General features: G+C 35.1%; 2 protein-coding genes across 2 annotated transcripts in view; one reads left to right on the plus strand and one right to left on the minus strand.

Annotated features, from left to right (window-relative positions):
* The window catches only part of LOC139718510 (N-acetylneuraminate-9-phosphate synthase-like), a 43,614-nt gene extending 42,399 nt beyond the window's left edge, over positions 1 to 1,215 (plus strand). The window contains exons 8-9 of the mRNA XM_071629983.1: positions 21 to 127; positions 473 to 1,215. Coding sequence (XP_071486084.1) covers positions 21 to 127; positions 473 to 661 — 296 coding nt within the window. The 3' untranslated portion in view covers positions 662 to 1,215. The remainder of the gene's footprint in view (positions 1 to 20; positions 128 to 472) is intronic.
* A 9,321-nt stretch (positions 1,216 to 10,536) lies between these two features.
* LOC139718474 (N-acylneuraminate cytidylyltransferase-like) overlaps positions 10,537 to 22,553 on the minus strand; it is a 30,485-nt gene continuing 18,468 nt past the window's right edge. Inside the window, exons 4-8 of the mRNA XM_071629946.1 lie at positions 21,173 to 21,311; positions 18,630 to 18,817; positions 13,188 to 13,274; positions 11,261 to 11,398; positions 10,537 to 10,785 (exon numbers count right to left, since the gene is read on the minus strand). Of these exons, the coding sequence (XP_071486047.1) occupies positions 10,589 to 10,785; positions 11,261 to 11,398; positions 13,188 to 13,274; positions 18,630 to 18,817; positions 21,173 to 21,311 (749 nt within the window). The 3' untranslated portion in view covers positions 10,537 to 10,588. The remainder of the gene's footprint in view (positions 10,786 to 11,260; positions 11,399 to 13,187; positions 13,275 to 18,629; positions 18,818 to 21,172; positions 21,312 to 22,553) is intronic.

Genomic DNA, 22,553 nt, shown 5'->3' on the forward strand with positions numbered 1-22,553 from the left:
ATTTCTTTCATTTGATGAAGATCCTGCTGAGCTCACGGCTTTGGTAAAAGCCATTCGCGAAGTGGAGACGGCGTTAGGCACACGGACTAAGAAAATGCGAGACAGCGAATCAGCCTTGTTGAAGAAGGTGAGAGCTTCGTAGAAGCAAGCAGTTGACATAGTTCAGTTTTTTTTTTTCAATTCAGTTTTTATAGTAACCAACGTCCACCTCCATTCAATGTTGTATCTCCGTGATTCAATTAATGTAGCCAGTGCGCAGAGAAATAATCATCGTGATATAGTTTGTGGGAAAGCAACCATCTTCCGCCTACTTGGTGTGACCAAAAAAAACACAAAAAACACAAAAAAACAAAAACGAGACTGGGGAGGGGTGGGGAGGGTTGCCCGTTTATGAAGTGACATGTGTATACTCAGTGACAAATTGGCGCTTCTCATTTTTCGTTTTATTTGTTTTGATTGCTTTTGTATTCAGATGGGGAAGAGTATCGTAGCACGCGGGAACATCCCGCGGGGAACCATCATCTTGAAAGAGAATACTCAGGCTAAGGTTGCCGAACCCAGCGGAATCCAACCCCAGCTCTTGAAGAAGAGGATTCTCGGGAGGCGCACTCGACGAGACTTGGCGGATGACGAAACTATTCTTGAGGAAGATCTAGAGTGAACGGGACTTCCTCATCTTCATCAAGAGCAACGAGGAACACCAATCGAAGACTACTAGTACCTCTAACATATTGTCTAGATTCACTAGATTGTAAAGTAAGCAAGGGTAGAAGTAAGCTGGCATTCCAACTTGGAGGCTTTTGAGGTTTTATTTGTTTCCTTAGTGGTGATTTGATATCTTGGTTCGTTTTATTTGGTCACTTTGTGTTTTAATATTTAGCTAGAATGGGTAACTCTTGCAAATTTGTTGTATTTATTAAGTGTGTGTCAACCGCTTTATTCAGTCTTCAGACTACCACCATCAAATAAAAAGAAGGGATCAACAACATCATCAACAACAAAAACCCAAACCGTTGCAACTCAAAACCTAAATGTACCATTTTGTCTGTTTTTTGTTCCTGTTTTGTTTTTAGATTGGATTGTCATGCAGCTCATTAGTCACTTAGTGATAGTTTTGTGGACGCTAGATTACTAGTACTGTTCAACAGAGGAACAGAGAAAATTAGGGCGCCAAAGTATTAATTAGCTTGTTACATGGAATATATATAAATATAGGATGAGGCTCAAAATGATCAAATTTGAAATGGTTGTATTCGCTACTCAGCTTCAATTTTTCTTTTATTGTTAAAGCCCTTAAGGCCAATTAGGAAAATGCCATTTAAACATCGCATCTCGCATTAAAAGGATACCTTCACTGTGAAGCGGCTCTAATAAAGAATTCAAATCACTTAAAAGTTAATTGCATATCATATAATTTAACACCAAATATTATTTCGTCTTCATTAAACTTAATCCATCAAATCGCATCTTTCTCCCACTCCCAAATATTCCTACCACTCTCATGCAGCAGCATATCTTCAAGTCCAGCAGAATTTCAGAGAAGAGAAAGCTTGATATCAGAATAGAAGTATGAACACAGAAAACTGCAGTATTTTATGGACTGCTGACATTATAACCGACACATCACAATTTGTATTACTGGATAACACGACTTCATAATGAATTATACCCTACAACTTTCTCCGAAAACTCGACTTTGAATCTAAGAGAGCAAATGTGACTCATGCACGGTCACTGAAGATATTCGAAATAGATTTTAACGGAACATGTTGCTGTACTCTCGTGACAAGATTTGAAGAGAGATGTCTGGAAGCTGAAACACTCACATCATTATAGAAGCTTGGAAGAGATTAGCTTCAATTTCAAAATACACGTAAAACATATTTTTGATGTTTTCGTGAATGTTTGTTGTTCCCTTTTAGACATGTGTATCTCGGGATTGTTTACTTTTCGGGATAGTATTCTTTCTGCAGGGTATAAGAGTTTTTATTGTCCTCTTTTATTATTCTGAGGTCGCCTTCACTACCTATCTGATATCTACCTGTGAAAGAAACAATGCGATGTTTATTCAGTCAAAAAATGTAGATGTTTTAACCATCGAACTCATAGTTCTTTATCATTATCTTTTTTTTTTTCAACAAGGAATAACATAGAGTTTTACACTTTTGATATAGGAAACATTGAATTTTCGTCATTTTTTTTACATGATCAATGGAAAACTGTAAGGTGATGACATCATCAGCTCCCTCATTTGCATATTCATATCAACTGTACCAGAACTATATCTGCAGAAATTGGCGAAACTTCACAATTTCATAACTTCCCTAGTTTTTATCCGATCTTGATGTTTTCACTGTTATAGGTATTAGTCTTTCTTATCAGACCAACTTATAAAAGGACTGAAGTAATTCCTCTTTAATTGGCTGTGATTTACTAGCGCTGATTTTTTTATCTTGTTTTGTTAATTGTGTATTAGTGTAATTGTGTACCGAAAGTTTTGATAGATTGATTTGTTGTGTTTTTAACATTTCGTTACTAGTGAGTGTGCCTATGATATACCAAGTCTTTCAGAGTGGGGTTTACCCTCGTATTGCTAAATAAGAAGCAGGGCCTATACCACTGTATTGTTTCACTATTTCAAGTCGAGTCTCAGGACTATTAATAAAACAAAATAATGACTATCATAGTTGTGTATGACTTCTATAATATACCTTTACAAAGATAGGGGAAACTATATCGAGGATAAACAAATTCTAAATCTTCAATCATTTGTAGCTGAAATTGCTTGTTCCACATTGTTGACCATCAAAGATATGAGAAATTGCTTTTTGTTACTGGTGTTGCTTTTGGTCATAAAGCAAATGAGCTTAAGCGCAGCCGGAGTGTAGATGTTAAACAAAGTAAAAAAATCCTTGCGGATTCACGTCGTAGTACATAATAGCTTCTATCAAAGCTGAAAGTTTACAATCACAAGATCTATATCGATCAATTTAACTTTGCTTTTGTGTGTGTATAGATGTGTTTTGTTTTGTTGTCGATATGGCGTTTCCATGCTTTCTGTTGCCTAGGAATACTTCACTTGAAAAGTCGGTTGGATCTAAAAACACTTACCGAGCGACAGCTAGTTCGTTTTTGTACGTATGAATTGAACTTGCCTATGAGGGAGAGAGGGAGAGATGGAGAGAGAGAGAGGGAGAGAGAGGGAGAGATGGAGAGAGAGAGAGGGAGAGAGAGGGAGGGAGGGGGAGAAACACACAGTTCCTTCTCGTCATGCATGTTTAGCATTTCAATACTGGCAGGATAGCAGACTTCTAATGTGTTACATTGTGCATGTCATATTGCTTGGCAGATGATATAGAATAGATCGTCGAGTCCCACTGCCGTCTGTTTGACTGCTATAGTTAAATCTTGCTTATAAGATGCAAGAAATAAGCGGATAAGGATAAATAAAAAAAAACAAACACGGGTTTTAGGCTTTTTTCAGGTGCTTGTGGAGTCGCATTATGAAAATATTTCGATATTTTGACTAAACACCATCTGGACAATGCGCGTACAAGCAGCGTGATAATTACACGGCATCATCCTCTACGCCTTCCCTTAGCATGCAAGTATTACACACAAGTAATTACTGTATAATATATGCGTATTTAAGCTTAGTGGTATCATTATGCATAGGACCTTGAAATTGAGGGAAAGAATCGAATGTGTATACTTTGATAAGGATAAATATAAAGGTCATACGCATGCATACAAATACAACCGAGAAATAAGACAATAAAAAAATGCATGATAAAGAATAAGATAATTAGGCCCTACATGCTGTGTATGTACAAGTAAATGTAGACATATAAATATATACTTATACATCCTCCCCCTTCCTCTCTCTTTCTTTCTCTCTGTCTATCTCTATATTTATATATATAACTGAAGATTTATCTTTTCCAGCAACTTTGTGAATGATGTGTGACACTTTTTGGGAGCTGGGCGCCTTTGAATGTTTCTACAGATAAATGGCGCTATACAAATGCTGTTTCATCATCATCATCATACATATATATATATATATATATATATATATATATATATATATATATATACATACACATATATATACATATATATATACATATACATATATATACATATATATATATATATATATATATATATATATATATATACATATATATATATATATATATATATATATACATACATATCAATACTATAAGACAGTATAGAGCCCGTGGAAGACTTTATGTCGGGCTACCAAATTTCCATGAAGGCTTTTGGTGGCCCGATCGGGCACTAAGATTCAACATGAATCGTTATGTTTTTTTATAGTTTGGGGTCATCACATTTCTTTAAAGGGCCACCAATATTAAATTCAAAATATTATAGTTTAGTGGCCACCAGAGAAAAGAGTTAGTGTTGAACCCCGAGATCTATCTATCTATATCTTAATATCTATCTATATCTACCTATCTATTTATTCATCTATCTACATCTATCTCTCTCTATCTATCTATATATCTCTATCTAGCTATCTTTATCTATCTTTCTATCTATATCTATCTGCATATCTATCTGTATCTATCTGTATCTCTCTATCTAGCTATCTTTATCTATCTTTCTATCTATATCTATCTACATATCTATCTGTATCTATCTGTATCTCTCTATCTATAGCTATCTTTATCTATCTTTCTATCTATATCTATCAATCTATTTATCTATCTCTATCTCTCTATATATATCTCTCTATCTAGCTATCTTTATCTATCTTTCTATCTATATCTATCTATCTATACATACATATATACACATGTGCTCTTTCGTACAGCTATTCATACTGTCTTTAAAAAAAAAAGAAGATTCAGTCGTCATCAAATATCCACTGGAATCATCAATCCTCTGTCTCTTTCTTTGACCACAATTTTTCCCCTTTCTTCCTCTGTGTCACTGCCCATACCACAAAATCATATTCACACTAAATGAATTCAAGTATTGACATGCACCACACCGTCCATATCATTCTTACCATGCTACCTCTCTTCCTCTCTTAAAGCCACGTCGTAATTTTAGTATGCATCAGATATACTACAAGCTTGACATCTATGTAGCAGAAAAGAAACGTCGGTATATATTTTATAGACGTATTCATATGCTCTCATATTCTAATAAATATATTTTACTTTGATAATGTAGCCTAGATCAGAAAAGAAAAATCATGGCATAACAATATTTTCCCTCAAAAATATGAATTTTATGATATAACTCCCCAAAGTTCTTACAGTTATATCATAGTTTGAGATGTAATCGCAATAATTGCTCAAAGAGCATTCCAACTCCCCCCCCCCAAAAAAAAAAGTACAGTGTACATCTGTGACAGCCAGTCATATCCAATACTGTATTAAAATGGTGAGTGTTGCACTGATGTGCATTTATTCATATTGGGCGATCTAAATCTGCATGTCTGAGGAGTAAAAGGAGGTTTTCAACAGATGGCTATTTTGCCTTCTGTTATCAAACAGATGTACATTATATAATTATAATTATGTACACTGGTGTATGTATGCATGTATACACACGGATACATACGTAAATATACATACATTGTACATACATTTTGGCAGTATACATTATAGAATACCAAGAGTCTGTACACTGATGTAGCATGCCTTATTCATTTTATGGAAATGGGTGAGAACAATAAGCATTGTATGAGGAAATAATGCTTCCACATGAAGACACAAAAGCTCTTCAAATATATTGGAATATTCGTGGGTCATCTTGGGGTGCCTATTCTGTGACAATTGAAATAGGTTATTATCATTCTATATTCCATGACTTTGTGGCATCTGAAAACAGCTTTACTATATACCGCATCATCAACAATGCTGCAAGGTATATTTCATCCCAAAAGAAGGGACGTCGCAAGAAACCCACCACATAATATCAATAATTTATCAAATGCGCAACATGACAGTAAAATAAGATCCTTGTTGGTTTCTACAATGCCAATATGAAAAGAAAATAATGAAAGTGTACGGAAGGTTCTTATGCATGCAAAAAACAACAACAGAACAAAAAGTGTATTCTACTTATAGCACAAGCTATTATCATTTCTAAAATTTAAACAAAACGAATTGTAAAATCGATACAGGCATGCCTGAATGTGTTTTCATACCCTGAATTCTATCCAAGCGTATTTAAAATGAAAAGCACCTATAAGTACAGCTGTAACCTACTGCTCTACACACATGGTATTATTGCTAACCTACTTCAGTGCATTTCGCATATGCTTTTAGTACACGATCACAGCCCTGACGTCACAAATTTAATCTAATATCCCAGCATGCAATGCATGCTTGCGCAGTACCTCAGTTGTATACATGCACCAGCGATTAGCAAGGAAAGGAGACAATACATCAGACATCCTACGGAGACTGACAACACCTCAGAGGGGCATTTCATACTTAAGCATTTTGGTCAGATGTTTTTCTGACAAAGTGTTATAAGCTACGGAAATCCTTGCATCTGATTGGCTGAAAGTAAATTTGTCTGACTTTGTTGAACAAAACGCTTTATGAAATGCCCCCAAGGCCTCCACTTTCCTTCCACTGTCTAGATCTCACAGCCAAAGCCTTCTCTTTTCATTAACTGCACTGATGTAAATACACAAAAACACACAAAAACAAAAACAAACACACAAACAGGAGAATTAAAGCAAAGTCAGAATTCATGACAGTCTTTAAGAAAGTCATCACATCCATTTTATGTTGTGTCCTAATAAACCTGTCCTATTTTTTTTTTTTTTACATTTCTTTCTTAACTTTGAATAATCATAATTGTGAATGTAGTGCAGCTCATTTGACAGAAAAAAATAGGCCATGAGGATGGTCTCTTTTATTGAGATGAAGGAATGTGTTACATTCTTTCAGAAGATGTGTGGAAAAAAAAGTACACAATCTATCTCGGTATCATGGTGCTTATAAAGGAATTGCTCTCACTGAAAAAAAAAAAATCTTACATAAGACACATCTGACAAGAAATAGCTAACCACACTCCAAAGCATCAAGTCCTAGCTGCCAATCACTCTGATGACTTTTTTATTTTGTTTATCTTTTATTTATTCATTCTCCACTCATTGGAAGGATTACTCTTTCAGCCAAAGTTAGGGCTGATTTTCAAAGGGGTCCTTGAAAGGCATTGTCCATCTTGTATACTGATGACTAGATGATCAAAACTCGCTGCTGTCCGATTCTGCTCATTTCCCTGATACAACCTGTCAATGTTTGCAAACTATTTCTTTCATATGGTGACTAACATTATCTGTGAGCTGCCATTGACAAACAAGCAATACATTGTATAAACTTGTTCATGTAAAGTTGATCAGGGTCTATAGCCTAATTTTTCTACCTTATACAGAAAATAATATTGTCAATATTATTATTACTTCCATGCTGATTTAGAGCTTAAAGACAAAAGATACATAAAATTGCTACTGCACAGATTTTGACATGTTGGTATGCACTTAGAATAACACACTTTATACAGAAGTAAAAACAGGAAAGACTGACATGAAAGATCGTTTGCTGTAAAATGTTACCTCAGTCCCAAGTTAAAAAAGATATATGTATATACATTATCAAGGCTTTTTTATGGTGGTCTATTTGGGTCTCTTATATATCTTTAAATTTCAAAATTTAGTGATGTGAAAAGTAAATGTATTGGCTCAAAATAAGAGTAAGCATATAACAATTCATTTAGAATCTTTATTGCCTGATTGGGTCAAAAAAAAAAAAGAGAGAGAAAAAGAAAGAAAAGAAAAGACAATCTTGAATAAATTTGGTGGTGGGACAATATTGTGGTCCCAGTCCACAAGGTCACTTGCTAATGTCAAACCCAGTATGTACATATATATCATATACATCATCATGGGTCTACTGTTTCTCAAAGTTTCACACACATCACAGAGTTCAAGTTCATGAAATTCTTCCGTCGAGATATTTTCATTGCAAGTGATTGACAAATTGCCTTACAATGTATATTGACGTAAATAAGCACTGAATTGATCAGTGTTTTAGGAGTAGCTAATATGATAAAAGAAATCAATGGCGTACATACTCGAGCAGGATTCAGACCTACGACCTCCTGATCTCCAGACAGGCGTCACCTCCACTAGACCACTGAGCTTCCATCCGACAGCAAGTGTTGTTTCTAATCCTTATAGCATGCAGTGAGTACTGCAAATTATTATTCAATTTTATTAAATTCTTTCATCGCCTAAACCACTGATCAATTCAGTGCTTATTTACATCGACGTAGGGCAATTTGTCAATCAGTTGCAATGAAAACATCATAGAATGTTCTGATTTTTTAGCAAATGATGCACATGCTAGTTAACAGCAACTTGCCAAACTTGCAAATGCCAAACTTGAAAAATGCAAAGCATCTTGCCGAGACCCTTGCAAAATAATTGGTGGGCAATCAAGCATACACAAACATACCAAAACCAAAATGATCCTATTCTTTGAGAGGTAGGCATGTCATGCTCAAATGTATTTCATTCATTTGCAGGGATGCATTCACGTAATGGATATTGTACTCCCCCAAACTCCATATTATGACGTCTTATACACTGCTTTGAGGGTTAATGACTACATATAAGAATGAAGCAAGTCACATATGTATACAGTATCTCACAACAATTTTCATAGTACATACATGTAGCATGTTTGTTTCAGTTTTCAAATATCCTACAACTTTGAACTGTGCATTTAGACAAGGAGCATTTCACTTTAATATTTGATTGTCCGTGCCATAATGGGATACCTATGCTAATTCTGCATAATTATGAGCTTTTAATTTTAGTTTGTTACCTTCAGACAAGATGTAATTTACTTGTCATCCAACTCCCATAATTTCTCCCCAAACTAGTCTGCAAGTATAATGTAGTAGGGCAACACTTGCAAATAAATAAGTGAATACACATGGGAAGTGAGTACAACAGACTAATTTCCTGTACTTTGGTCCGTTTAGTGACACACCATCTTCGGTATGAAGAAAAAAAGATACACGTGTATATATTCCAGGACTAAGAATTGGACCCCATACAGGAAAATTGATAATTTATGCACATACTCATAGTCCATATCTCTTAAGTCGATTAAAAATGGACTTTTAAAAAATCCTTCGACTTGAACCTACTGCATTTTTGTATAACTTATGAGGTGTTAACTACAACCCCTGGAGGGTGAAATTATTGACAGGATGAACTATGTAATCTACATATAATTATACATAAACTTGAAAGTACTATTCATTGACAGAAAATGCTCAAAAGTCATTCATTTCCAGCCATAATATTAATTGCTAAAAATCTAGCTTTTACATCATTACAGCTGTAGAGTTGTTTGGAGAATAAATAACTTTCTAGCACTTCAATCAACATGGTTCATAATCTCTAGATCAGAATAAGGCACACACATAGCCCCCTAAACCTTGAAAACACACCACAATATCTTCTTTGGAAAGTCTTTTAATCTATAGTAACTACACATCAGTATTTAACATCGAACTTTAAATTTCCCTGCAAAATGAAAGGAATCTCACATTTTGGTGACAGCCATGTCACATTAAACACACACCTATACACACACAGAGCAGGGGCATGTAGCCCTCGTAGCCCTCTAAAATCTTTAAAATATCATATTTGTAAAGTTACTTTCAAAAATTCACAGATCACAGGTAAAAAGAATATCTATGCTACAATGATCTCTTCACCCGTTGAGGACGGACTGATTTTGCTATAACACGCATTTCCAATAAACACCTGTCCGAATTTGTACTCAGGACTCATCCTCAACGGGTAAACTGAGTTGATGGCAAACTCTGACTTGCAGAGCATGAGTTATTCAGATAATTCTGTGGCACATACTATTTGGCAGCTTCCTAATGTTGTGAGAACATTGCCGACAAATTTTAAGAGATTGAGGGAAAAGAGACCTGCACTTAACTCTTTATGTGCCACGTTCGCACGTCCGACTCAGTCGACAGCGTCCCAACTTCGCATATTCTGCTCAACCAACAAAGCCGCCAAAACCGATCGATAAATCCCTAATCACTGCTAATCCCGCGGCACAATGAAAGCGCTTTTCGTGCTTTTGTTCCTCTCATATATGGCTTGCATTCTATGTGGTGATTGACTATCAAGCGATGTTCCCAACTAGATTTGCTCTTACATTCTAAGTTTTTGTCATGGTTTTATGTGCAAAAGTCATGCCTTTACAGTAATGTAGCAACTGGTCATTCAAAAGAAAAATTGAAAATAGAATTGTTAAACATTGTATATGGAAGCAAAGTTTGGCATTCCTCTTTAACTTTGCTCACTATTATGTCCAGCTTAACAGAAACTTCTAGAAGTTATACAGATTGGAAAAAACAAAATTCTTTCTCAGAGCATGACTACCTTCCTGTCTCAGAATAACGTGGCACACAGGGGTTTCCACCGTGGCACATAAAGAGTTAATAAAGAATAATTGCAGAGGCCTGCGTCAACAGAAGACACCACAAACAGTACAAGCTACGTCCTGATTTCCATGGCCGACTGAGCCTTGTCAATGACCACCAGCAGGTGGTCGCAGAACTCCCTGGCAGCTCCACGCCCTCCTGCCTCCTTGGCGACAAACTTGGATGTGGTAATGATGAAATGCTGGGCGTCGGCCGGGGCACCACCTATCCCAACCACCTTCATACATTCCATGTCGGGAATGTCACGCCCTAATGAGTTGATGCGAGAAATGAAACAAATTTCCTTGGTAATTGGTATAAATAAAACGCCCATGTGCTGAATACAAAAATCCTTTGTGTGTTTGTATGTGACATTAGCCGAGCACAGTGTCATCATAGAGTGGTGCACCCCTCCCACTTGGAAAGAACACATACAATATTTACTCAAAATTCATGAATTTAGCAAGAACCAGTACAGATATTTTCATTACAACAGCTCTTTTGAATCTTTGCTAAATATCTTTATCCAATATTGACAATGGTCTTTACCAAGGTGAAGTATGTTAAAGGTATCTTCTTCTCTTATGTTCAAGCTTCACTGAAAGAAGAAAAAAAATAATGAAATTAATTGGCCTGTCCCCCTTTTTGCAGGCTTTTCCTGGCTTGGAGACCCCCCCCCCCCCCCCCCCAAGCGTACATGGCTGTGATTGATGGCAATTTTTAATAAAAAACATTTTCCTTTTACCCATGTAGGCCACTTGGCTCCAGTCCAGACCCAAATCCTTCCTCCATGTGTTCAGCAAGTTAAGCTTGCTGTTTGGCTCCACCGCTATGGTCACGCCCAGGCGTGTGGCAAGCTTCGTATGACACACACTCTGCTCCTCTGCAACAGTAATTTAAAACAAACAAACAAGCAAAATAGTAAGAAACCAGAGATTAAGGTGGGTAAAAAAAAAGGGACAAGATATACAAATTAAGTACTGCACAAATTTGAGCCGTTTGGGGGCTCACCATACATCTTCGAGAAATACAGATGATTATACACTTCCAGAAGCCTAAGAGAATATGTTTATATTATTGTAGTCCATGAAGCATGGACCAATCTCTCGACTTTGTAAAATTCTTGCATATTAATTGTACCTCTCCTATGCTATGAGAGATACATTAGAAATAAAAAAACACAAGTCAATATTAAATTTTTTTAATGAAATCTTTTAAAATGTTTACAGCAAATGTTAAACAATCATAAAATCAATCAAACTTTTAAATTCAATTGGAAATTCACAGCACAAATTAATTAAGCAATCAAGCATTTTAATTCAATTTGAAAATTAGCTTGTAAACATTGAATTACATAAGATTTTTAAAATCAATTTGCCCAAGAGTGACCACGACCAATCACTGTACTATACGGCTTGCATTGTCATATGATGATTATCAATTCAAAGGAGTAAGAATCTAAGGATTAAGCATGATTGGATAAAATTTGAATGCAGTAACACCAATGATTCATCCTCAAAAATTAGCAACAATGACAATGACTCATTGCCATGAACCCAAAACCTTCTCAAATGAAAACATTGCAACTTTTTAAAGCTTTGTACTATTTTTTTTCCCTTTTAAAGGCCCTGTTTACCTTTGGGAACAGTGATTTTAAAAAACTTCGAGATTTGACATTCAATGCATATGTGTAGGTCTGTTGTACCACAAAACATCCTATCATATAAAATTTTTGCAATAAAGCATAAATATAACGAGATATCTGTATTTTTCATAATAAACCATAGCTGTAGACGGTTTTGCCTGGAGACATTTTTATTAAACTATTGTTCACATTTTGTATATTTAACAGTGCTTAACATCGATTAATTTTACCAATTCAAATTTTTACAGTGGTCGTTTCTATCCCTAACACACATTTTAGAACTATTTTAAAGCACTAATGCTGGGTTTTTATTTCATCTGCAAATGGTAAATTATGCCTTTAAAGTGTGATTAATTTTTCCCCCATCAAACTAAATATGCTTGGATTCAAAGGAAATGATACATTGAAGAATGAGTAACAACACATGTTGAAATAATAAGTATTGCATCTAATAGCATTATAGAGCCATGATACAGACCACTGTGGGTATGTGCATATCATTTCTGTTTCTATCACCAGTGCACGATTTTGAATAATTATATTATACTAAGATTTAATGCACAACCAACAACACGAAAAGCACACCTAAAGTTTTATTTTACAGATGTTTCATGGCACATTTAGATTTAGCAGTATAGTTAGCCTCTATGAGTACATGACAAAGCATGCACCATCTGACACAACACATTATTTCACGTCCTAAGTGCATTTTTAAGATTTATTTCTATATACACCAAAACAGGAGATATGTCATGTCACATCAATTCAACAAAAGAAAAAAAAAAAGAAAGACAGAAAGAAAGAAAAATCAAATATTCATAAATCCCCTAGAAACAAAAACTGAACTTCTAGCTGCATAGATAATTTGTTGCTTAAAACAAAAAGTGACAATAACTGTATAACTGCAGCGGAAAATGGATAATTGCGTCCCTTTTTGTTCTGGTAATTCTATCATTAACTTTGCAGTAGGCCTTATCTTTGGTAAAACTTGGTGACAAGAATTCAACTGTAGAGGGCACTCTCATACCTGTCATTATTCTGACCTCGACTCCCCTGTCCTTCAGCATGTTGATGCCAATGGAGTCGCTGAGGTTGAACGACCGGAACTCTTCACCTATCAGAACGCGTCATGGAAAAACAGTGTTTATGGGAAGCTGAATTACATTCAATGATATATGAAGAGTTTTTATTGCAAAATGAGCTAAGCGCCATTTTTAAACATTTCAAAGTAAGTCCATCATCAGATAGAGCAAAATTAAACCTTTCTAGTAATACTTCACTTATGACATTACAAGGAATATTCTAGAAGTTATGATTAAAAATATCCTGTACTCTCTTATTTCCTTTCTCTTTTAGCAGCTTTAATCACAAATATCTCAACTTAACAAGAATAGAATTAACTCATTTTGCGATAAAACTCTTCATATGATCAAAAAAAATTGATTGTCTCACTGCACAAAATGAAAGCCAGTACAATGACATTTAAAAATGAATTTTATTAAGGCTGCTGCGAGCTTTCTTAGCAATTTTTGTGGTCTATGAGACTTGAGAGTTGAACATTAGATGTTTAAGTGTTTCTAATCAATTTCACTACCTACTTCTCTGGTCCATTTAAAAATGAAAATTTTCTCATTATGAATTTACATTCACTAGAAGATAGTGTGAAGTTTGTTCACAGTAAGGGTAAGCCTTCCTTTTATTCCTGGTTACAAATCTATGGAACGAACAAGCACAGGGTTTGGATAGTCTCAATTTTTTTCAGCTTTTCTTTTTGGTCACCATCTTCCCAATAGTAGACAATTCCTCCATGTGCAGCTTGTGTCATTTATATTCTGCCGTCAGCAACCATATTAAAGTTAACTTTATCAACCAGCAAGTACTGGGGACATTCTTCGATAAAGCGTGCAATTACCGTTGTAGAAATGACAAAAAATCAACATCAGAGATTTCATTTATTTTTCATCGTTTCAGAAACTTCAATCCCTTAGGAATACAAAACAATCAATGGGTGATTTTTGAGAGCCCATACTTTTCCTAGAAAAATTTCCAAATGTAGAGTCCTTTTTTTGCATATTAAAACCAAATATCAGATACGTTACCAGAGGTAGCATCTTACAAAACTGTTGATTGTCTGCTTATTTCTTGCTCTAAAATGGCAATGATAATGTAAAACTACAAGCTTAAACATCTACAAGCATCATGGAAACATTTTGGAGTCAGCTTTGATCTAATCTGTAGTAAGAATGATCGTAATTTATAAAATGAAGGCTAAATAAAAATCAGGAACATGTACATATTTCGGCTTGAAATATGTTGCCCCAATCTAACTTTTTACCTGCATTTGAATTACAACAATAATCTCATTGATTATGTATGCAACTTAATGAACAAGTATTATACCTCTCATAAACAGCAAATGCCAGGTAACATCTCCGTCAGATTAAATACATTTCGGATCGAAAGAAGAACGGTGTGTGGTAACGTATCTGACGCATCAGACGTTCCGTTAGTATACAATTTTAAACCCAACACCAATCATGCCAATATATTCATTTTAACTTGTAAGAACATCACAATATGATTATTTTTGTTAAAACACCACACTTCTAAACGTAAAAAATGTTCTCGTCATTGATAGAAGATTAGATCATTCTTCAATAAAACTTTGAGATGTACGTGAAATACGAGAGTCAAGCAGGCACCATTCCACAATGCTTCTTTTCTGATATAGTTCCAAAATTTTGTTATTATGATACACGGAAGACGGTAAGAATGAAATTGGAATATTTATCACTTCAAAGCAAGTGATAAATATAAATTCAAATTCCTTTGTTCCTGTCTGTAATAAATTAGGTCTGAAGAACCAATAAGCGATGGTAACGTATCTGACAAAGTATTTATGTTTATTGACATAATAAACTACCAATTTACATCAAACCCCGATCACTCAAACATATGATTCAAAAACCTGATGCAAAACGTTAGAAATTGTTAGACATCAAACCCTATCTATATTTTCAGAACATAAACCTGCAACGAAGGGAGTGATCTTGACTTTAACCATAATACTAACCCTATTTTATGTAAATAAGATGCAACATTATAATGAAAGGTAATAATGAAAGGTAGACCGTTCATGTAGTTGCGTTTGCTGTGAAGTTGAAAAAAAAAGGTGGGTACCAAAACTCAGCCTCTAAAGTCTTTCTATGTTATTGTGGAACATAACACGCACACAGGTACACATACAAACACAACAAAGCAGAAAGAAAATGAATTTGTAACATGTCTGACGGCACTTTTTGTAAATGCCACAATAAGTGATAGTATAATTTCTGGTTTAGATGAGTATAGGTTTTAACCTTTTGCAAGATAATCGAAATCCACTTACACGAAATAATTTACAGCATATTACTCTATGAAGAAAATGAAAAAGGGCCCCGAAGTGACTGAGATGTCCAAAATAAAGTACAAGAAAGATGTCCAAATAAAAGGAGATGAGCCACCACATTTTGTTTGAAACTTATTCTTTTAATTTATATTGGACATATTGGCCACTTCAAAACCGATTTTCTTCAAATAAACTCCTAATTCCTCTTAGAACTATTCTTTTAGCAAGTCATAATAAGAGAGCCCGTTGTAAACCAGCTAAATCCGCGTGCAAAAGCGCGGCGTGGATAACCTTTTATTTTATTGGTAACGTATCTGACACTTTTGATGGTAACGTATCTGACGTGCCGTTACCGTTCTCATACTATTATTTACTAAAATATTCATTTTCTCAAAAAATTTCTGTTGTGTGATTAATCATTGCCTTAAGTATTCAAAAGTATCTGAGTTTCGTTTTTATTTACAGCATACTTTTTTCTAAATGAATCAAAGTTGAAGTAACGTATCTGATGTCAGCTTATTGTAACATGAGGCTTCCACGGCTTCGGATCAGTATATTTATTTTGTAACAAGAGATTCAATGAATAAATCATGGTTCCATGTATGCGTTAGGTTGACTTTGTTTAACACATGAAATTACACTGCCATGGGGCATTTCTTTGATCTTCTCTCAAGAGTCTGAAAAAAGGGTAACGTATCTGACTGCGATTTGGCGACATGATGTGAATTACCGCTTAGAAAAATATCAAAACATCATATTGTTATGTAATATTATTTTTCATTCAGGCACTCGAGGGGCAATGTAATGAGGTACAAAAGATTTGATCTTAATGATATGTTAACAAGTAACAACTTGTTATACGAACACTTCCTGTCCTGGCGACATGGGGTTTTTAGGGTTACATCAAACTTCGGATCGTATTTCTAATATTATCCCGGACGTCCCAATAGCTTTATTGGTATTTATTTTACAGGTCCCACCTCTCAGATGAGTTTAAGCAAAAAAAAAAGATTTCTGAGGGACAAAATATCGATTTAGACTGTATACACATGCTGGCGACACGAAAATCGCAGTTTTGCACGCTTTATCGGAGAATGGCCCACTGGATTCAAACAGAGGATCTACACTTTTACTTTGGTGCTTATCTCAAATCACCTCATTTGGAAAGAAATAGCTTCATTTCAGTTTCACCATGTACTCTTGCTTGAGCTGGCAACTGGACTTGTGCAATTTGGTTATTCCTTAAGAATCACTGCCTTATTCTGGGTCTTGTGATTATCGGCCACATGCTCATTTCAATTACTGTAAAAGTGGAAATTTTCGCGGTGTTCAAATTTTCGCGCATTTCGCGCAACCAGAAACAAGCGCGAAAATAAAAGCATGCGAATATTTTTGCTTGCCATATGTGCCTGTGCGTGATGTCTTGATTCCGCGGAATTAAAAACACGCGAAACTCTTCCGACCAGGCCAAGCGCGAAAAATTAGTCACGCGAAAATATCCGCTTTTACAGTACTGAAAAAAAAAAAATGTGATTTGCAAATGCCTGCACGCTTGGCACTACAGTAAATAATTACAGCCATGGATATTTTTTTTTTCCTTGAATATTTCGTAGTCATAGGGAAATAATACAGAAACTATAGGAACTACCAGTATTGCATCTTAATACATAACTGTACAATAATCTCAGCTCTGGTAAATCATTATAATAATATTCTCACAGACACAGCCTGATTGCAGTCCCATGAACATTAGTAGTGAAATTTCCTACACATGGAAATTTTGTTCAAACCTATCAAAGCTCATTGCTATAAGTACCAATATATTTTATCAGCTCAGTCTACTTTGGGTATTTATTCTATTTGGCTATTTTATCATCACAATTTCACAGCTATTCAAGCAAGTTTCTTGATTATCCCTGTTCTGATCCCTTAAAAGCAGCTGGTAAGTATTGTACAGTCATGTTATGTTTCTGTGATTTTGTATTTGTGTTTTTCTTAATGTTTGTTTATTCTTTCTGTCTCGTCTGTCCCGTTATGTCTCTCACAATGACTTTTTTTTTACTCGATTGTATAAGTTGTCCTCAAAGTACAAGCTCTGCTTTTCAGTGGACTTCTCATTTTTCTTTCTTTCCTGAGAGCATGGCTAATGTAACATGTGACAAGGCTGATTTGTGAATATGTATGAGGGGACATGCTTTTAATTCATAATTACATCTAATTTTCAAGGTACAGTCGACTTGTATGTACTCATTAACATCATTTGTAATTTTTTTCCCCCTAGTATGTTATGTGGAAGAAGAAAATAAAATTTATACATACAACTGAATTCAACTGAATGAACTGAATTGAATTAAATTCACTTATTCATTCACTTCACCTATCATCCTATTCATTTGCTTTTTTTCATCTACATACTTAAATATATTTATGTATTTACCTATGTATTAATCTATCTATTCACTTATATATTCATTCATTTGTTCATATATAAATTTATCTATCATTTTCTCTGAGGTGGCTAACATTTTAATTTTTAGTCAACCTATTGTGTATCAATGCCTACCATTGCTCACTTTACTGCATCTCATCTTTCTCTATTTATTTGTATCTATTATCATATTCAATGTTATACTTTGAGCATTGTTTTAACTTATTCATCTTTTGTATTGTATTGTATGTATTGTTTTGTTATGAACTGCTACATTGCAATGTTCAAAATTTGTTTTAAATTGTAAACTGTATTTCAATGTACTGAAGAGACTAAAGAACACAGAATAAATGAATGAATGAATGAATGAATGAATAAATAAATGAATAAATAGATAAATGAATAAAAAATAAATAAATAAATGAATAAAAAATAAATAAACACCTATAGTGGCTGGCTTTTTCTATATTGCTGTTGTAAGTTTCAAGAAGTTAGGCAAAATGGGGTCTGGAGAATCTGAAAATATTTCCATGAGAGAATAGCTCATCTGTAATTTTGAGATTTTTGTTTTTGGTGATCAACCACATAGGTCTTTTTGATGCTTCACCTCATTTCCACAAAACAAAATTCTTCCCTCCTCCTCCTGAACTCACCCTCAGCAATAAAGTTAATCTGATTGTCCATCAGCACTCCATCAGCGGCAAAGACCACAAGCTTGACCCCCTGCGGTTTGGTCTTGCCAAAGTAGCCAAACCTGATGACACGCTGCTCGGCTATTGGCCAGTCGATGTCTGTATCGATGTCCACACTGTACTCAGGCTGCATTTCACAATATCCAATCCTGACACAGACGAGGAAAGATAGTGATTATAGACTTGGTCCTTTCAATCCAATTTAAACATACGAAACAAATCTTTGAGACTACCTGGTCATATCACAGTCATACTTAGAGACATATCATCAGCGGTCATCAAAACCATCATCTATAGGCCTGTATACCGATTTTCGGTCAAATCTTTCGATTGTGAGATTTTCAGTCATTTCCATAGTGGGCACTCTGTTATACATATTGTGAAACTCTCAGCTTTTAAGTCGGTGTAATTTTTGTTTAATTATCACTTACATCTGTATTTGAGTCTAATTGGCATTTCATTTTGTTCTAATAATTACTTTCCCCCATGGGCACTCATGTTTAAAAACAGCGTTATGCTGTCTTTCCTATACATAGGATGGTTCAGATGACTGCAAAGACAGTGCGCGTGGTCACAAACCATCGTATATCAGGTGCATTGACTTTGCGCGTAATATTAGTGATATACGATGGTTTCGGTGACTGCAAGAACTGTGCGCACGGTCAACAAAACTGTCATATTGGGGAGAACAGTCTTTGCAAACTGAAAAAAACAACAACATACAGGTAGCTCTCTTGCGATTTCTTGCATATTTCCGAACAATAAAATTCAATGAAAACATCACACATTTAAAGCAAGAATAAAGCCTGACACATTACAAAAATATGACAGAAAATGACAGACATAAAAGTGCAGCAATCATGATTGAAAAATTGGTTAACTTCAAATGTAATTATATCAAAATAATATTCTTATGCAAAAATTGTACAAACGGCGGTCTGGATGACCGCCGAAGATATATCATAGGTATTAGTATTACAATACAGAATGAAATACAGAATGTACATTTATATCAATTACATCCATACTATATACATAGAGAATATAATTAGAATGAAGAGATGGACTAGCTATATAATGTGTACACCATAAAATATGAAACTACATATATGTACTTGAAATATGGTAGCCTGTATTTTAAAAGATTTCCATTAATTACTGTCAAAATATTTATCTTTGTTTAATATACACAAAAGTTTGTTTTACTTGCAGAATTTCAAAGACCTCTCAATTATCTAGAAATAGATAATTATTCTAGATAAGCAAGACACTGTTGAAGATTTCCATTCCTGTGTCTGTTTCAAATTGGCATTTTTTCTTTTCTGTTTGTAAATTTCAAGTTTGATTTTTAGCGGATATTCAATGACACTAGCCGGTCTTAATAATTCTTTCGCCCATAAAAAGCACTCACTGAAATCTGAAGGGGCTAATCTAATTATGACAGGATGAGGGTTTCCGCGGTAAATTTCACCTGAAAATGGTCCTGCAAACTACAGTGTAATAAAGCCTGGGCCCTCACAAAAATCGGAGTTTAACACTGAAGAAGCCATGATATATCTTAACCTAGATTAGACCTCATGTTTAAATGTACACATTGTAAATCTCTATCATAAAGACCATTAAATTTCATTACATTCAAAGATCATTCAATTGCAGTACTTTCATAAACCCTTACATGGGTTTCTTTGTCATTATAATCATCATAAGCACAGATGTGTGGAAGATAACTGTTAAATAAATAGAGATAATCTAATCCCCTAATCCCTATCATGCGACCATGGCCTTCATAGTGGACTGAGGCGCATTCATTGCCATACCCTAATCTACAACTAGATCAAGTTTGGATTATGGACTACTAAAGTGCAAATTAATTTGAGCACTGGGACATATAAATGGTTCAACAGCGTAGTCATTCTCTTCACGCATACTTTTTTATTGGGCATCATAATGTCATTTCTTCTGTGACAAGAGCTTTAATAAAGAGCTCTAATACAATATGTCCCCCCCAAAAAAAATTACAATAAGATTTTTGCATTGATAACTTCCAATATGATAAGGCTGTCTGAGTGTCTAAAAATATAACATCTTACCTACATTTAGCAGAAAACCCCATTCAATTTGGTTGAGTAGTCACAGAGAAATGTGAATCATTGTGAAGCATGTCATGAATGTGATTCTTCCAAATTTAGCAATTGAATGCTCTTGGTAAGATGTGCATATTAATGCGTGAACACAAAGGATGGAACTTGGAGGGAAAGGAATTCCTAACATGCTCTACAAATATCCTCATTTCTCTTTGACCACTGAAGCAAATCGGATGGTATTTTCTGCGAGAGATGGGTAATGCATTATAGTTTCATACCCTGAAATTGTATTTTGATTGATTCACTATTTTTAAAATTATCATTGCGAAGGGTCCCGTTGTAATCTTTTTTTGGGGGACATATGGTATACACCATGCATAAATTTTATACTGCTTAATCTAAACCATCTGGAAGTCATACTTTCCACCCTGAAAGAGGCCCTTCAGTAGAATATCCCTCCTGGTGAAGTAGAATGACCCATTCTCATAGAGCTCGCCTGACCAGTCTTGCCTGCGAGGGCGCTTTGCTGGATTCAGATTATCGGATGTTGTTGATTCATCTGAAGAAATGATATGATTATTATTAAAAGCAGTTAGGTACAAACTGTTTTATGACAATACATAAAGTCTGGATTCAATTTTGCCTCAATTCATTCTGCTTCAGCTCTGAGTGTAAGAAATAAATACATGAAAAAATGTTGACAATCAAAATGACAAATTGTTACTTATCTTTGATTAGCATTTCTACAGTTTAATGATGCTGACAACTTGTGTATACTTATGAATTGTTAGGCTTTGAATATGGACAGAGACCCCCAAGTAAGAGGACAAATCATATTTTTAACAATTGCACTTCACTTTTTTTCTTGGATTCACCATCTATTTCAACACGACCTTTCACTTTTCAAGAATGACAGGTTTCACTATTAATCATGCAGCACATAGGCCTACAGCAGTCCTTCATTACCAGAATGTCACATGAGGCGTTTTCACATCAGCCCGATGTTTCGAAATAGCACGCTATTTTCTGACTTGGGAACTTTTCCCGATAGCGAAATGGCGCGCTATTTGATAATGTGAACACAAATTAACACGCTAATTGTATCGCTCTGATCGAGAAAATTTCTTGAGTCCAACTCGGAAAATTTCTGAAATAGCGGGATAGTAGCGCGCTATATGATAATGTGAAAACGACTCGAGAAATTAGCGCGATGCATCCCATTATGCCTAGTGTGTGTGACCCGATTGATCGAGGCAAACTGCACATACTCATCAGCTGTCGAATTAGCTCAAAAAAATTCGGGCTAAGTCATTTCGGGCTGATGTGAATAAGAAATGAAATAGTGCGCTTACTAGTTCGCAATCGTGGAAATATTTTGAGCTTGGATTTTTATCGGGCTGATGTGAAAACCCCTATTAGCACATTCATCCATTTCTATATGGAAATCAGGCATATCTCCTGTACAAAGTCTAGCTATTGCAATTGTGGATTCTTATGTAGGGAGAAGAATTGAAAACAAATAGGTGTGGCTGACTCCAGAAAAAAAAAAATCATAAGAAACAGGCAAACAAGCAGAACTGGGATATTGGGGGAACTACTGTACCTCATCAAACAAATCCTTCATACATTCAATAGAACACAGCACCCAAATAGCTATAGGCTATGTCTATGCTGATCATCAGAATATAATACACATGGCATGCCTTAGACCCCGTTTACAGTGAGTGAAAAGGCCGCACGGCCTTCATTTTACTGTAAACGCGCAAAAGTCCAAATGCAGTACCAAAATCGGCATTTGGCC

Source organism: Diadema antillarum, unplaced genomic scaffold (assembly GCF_040938485.1).
Source record: "Diadema antillarum isolate AM-2024a unplaced genomic scaffold, OU_Dant_1.0 scf00000095, whole genome shotgun sequence".
In the NCBI taxonomy this organism is placed as follows: domain Eukaryota; kingdom Metazoa; phylum Echinodermata; class Echinoidea; order Diadematoida; family Diadematidae; genus Diadema; species Diadema antillarum.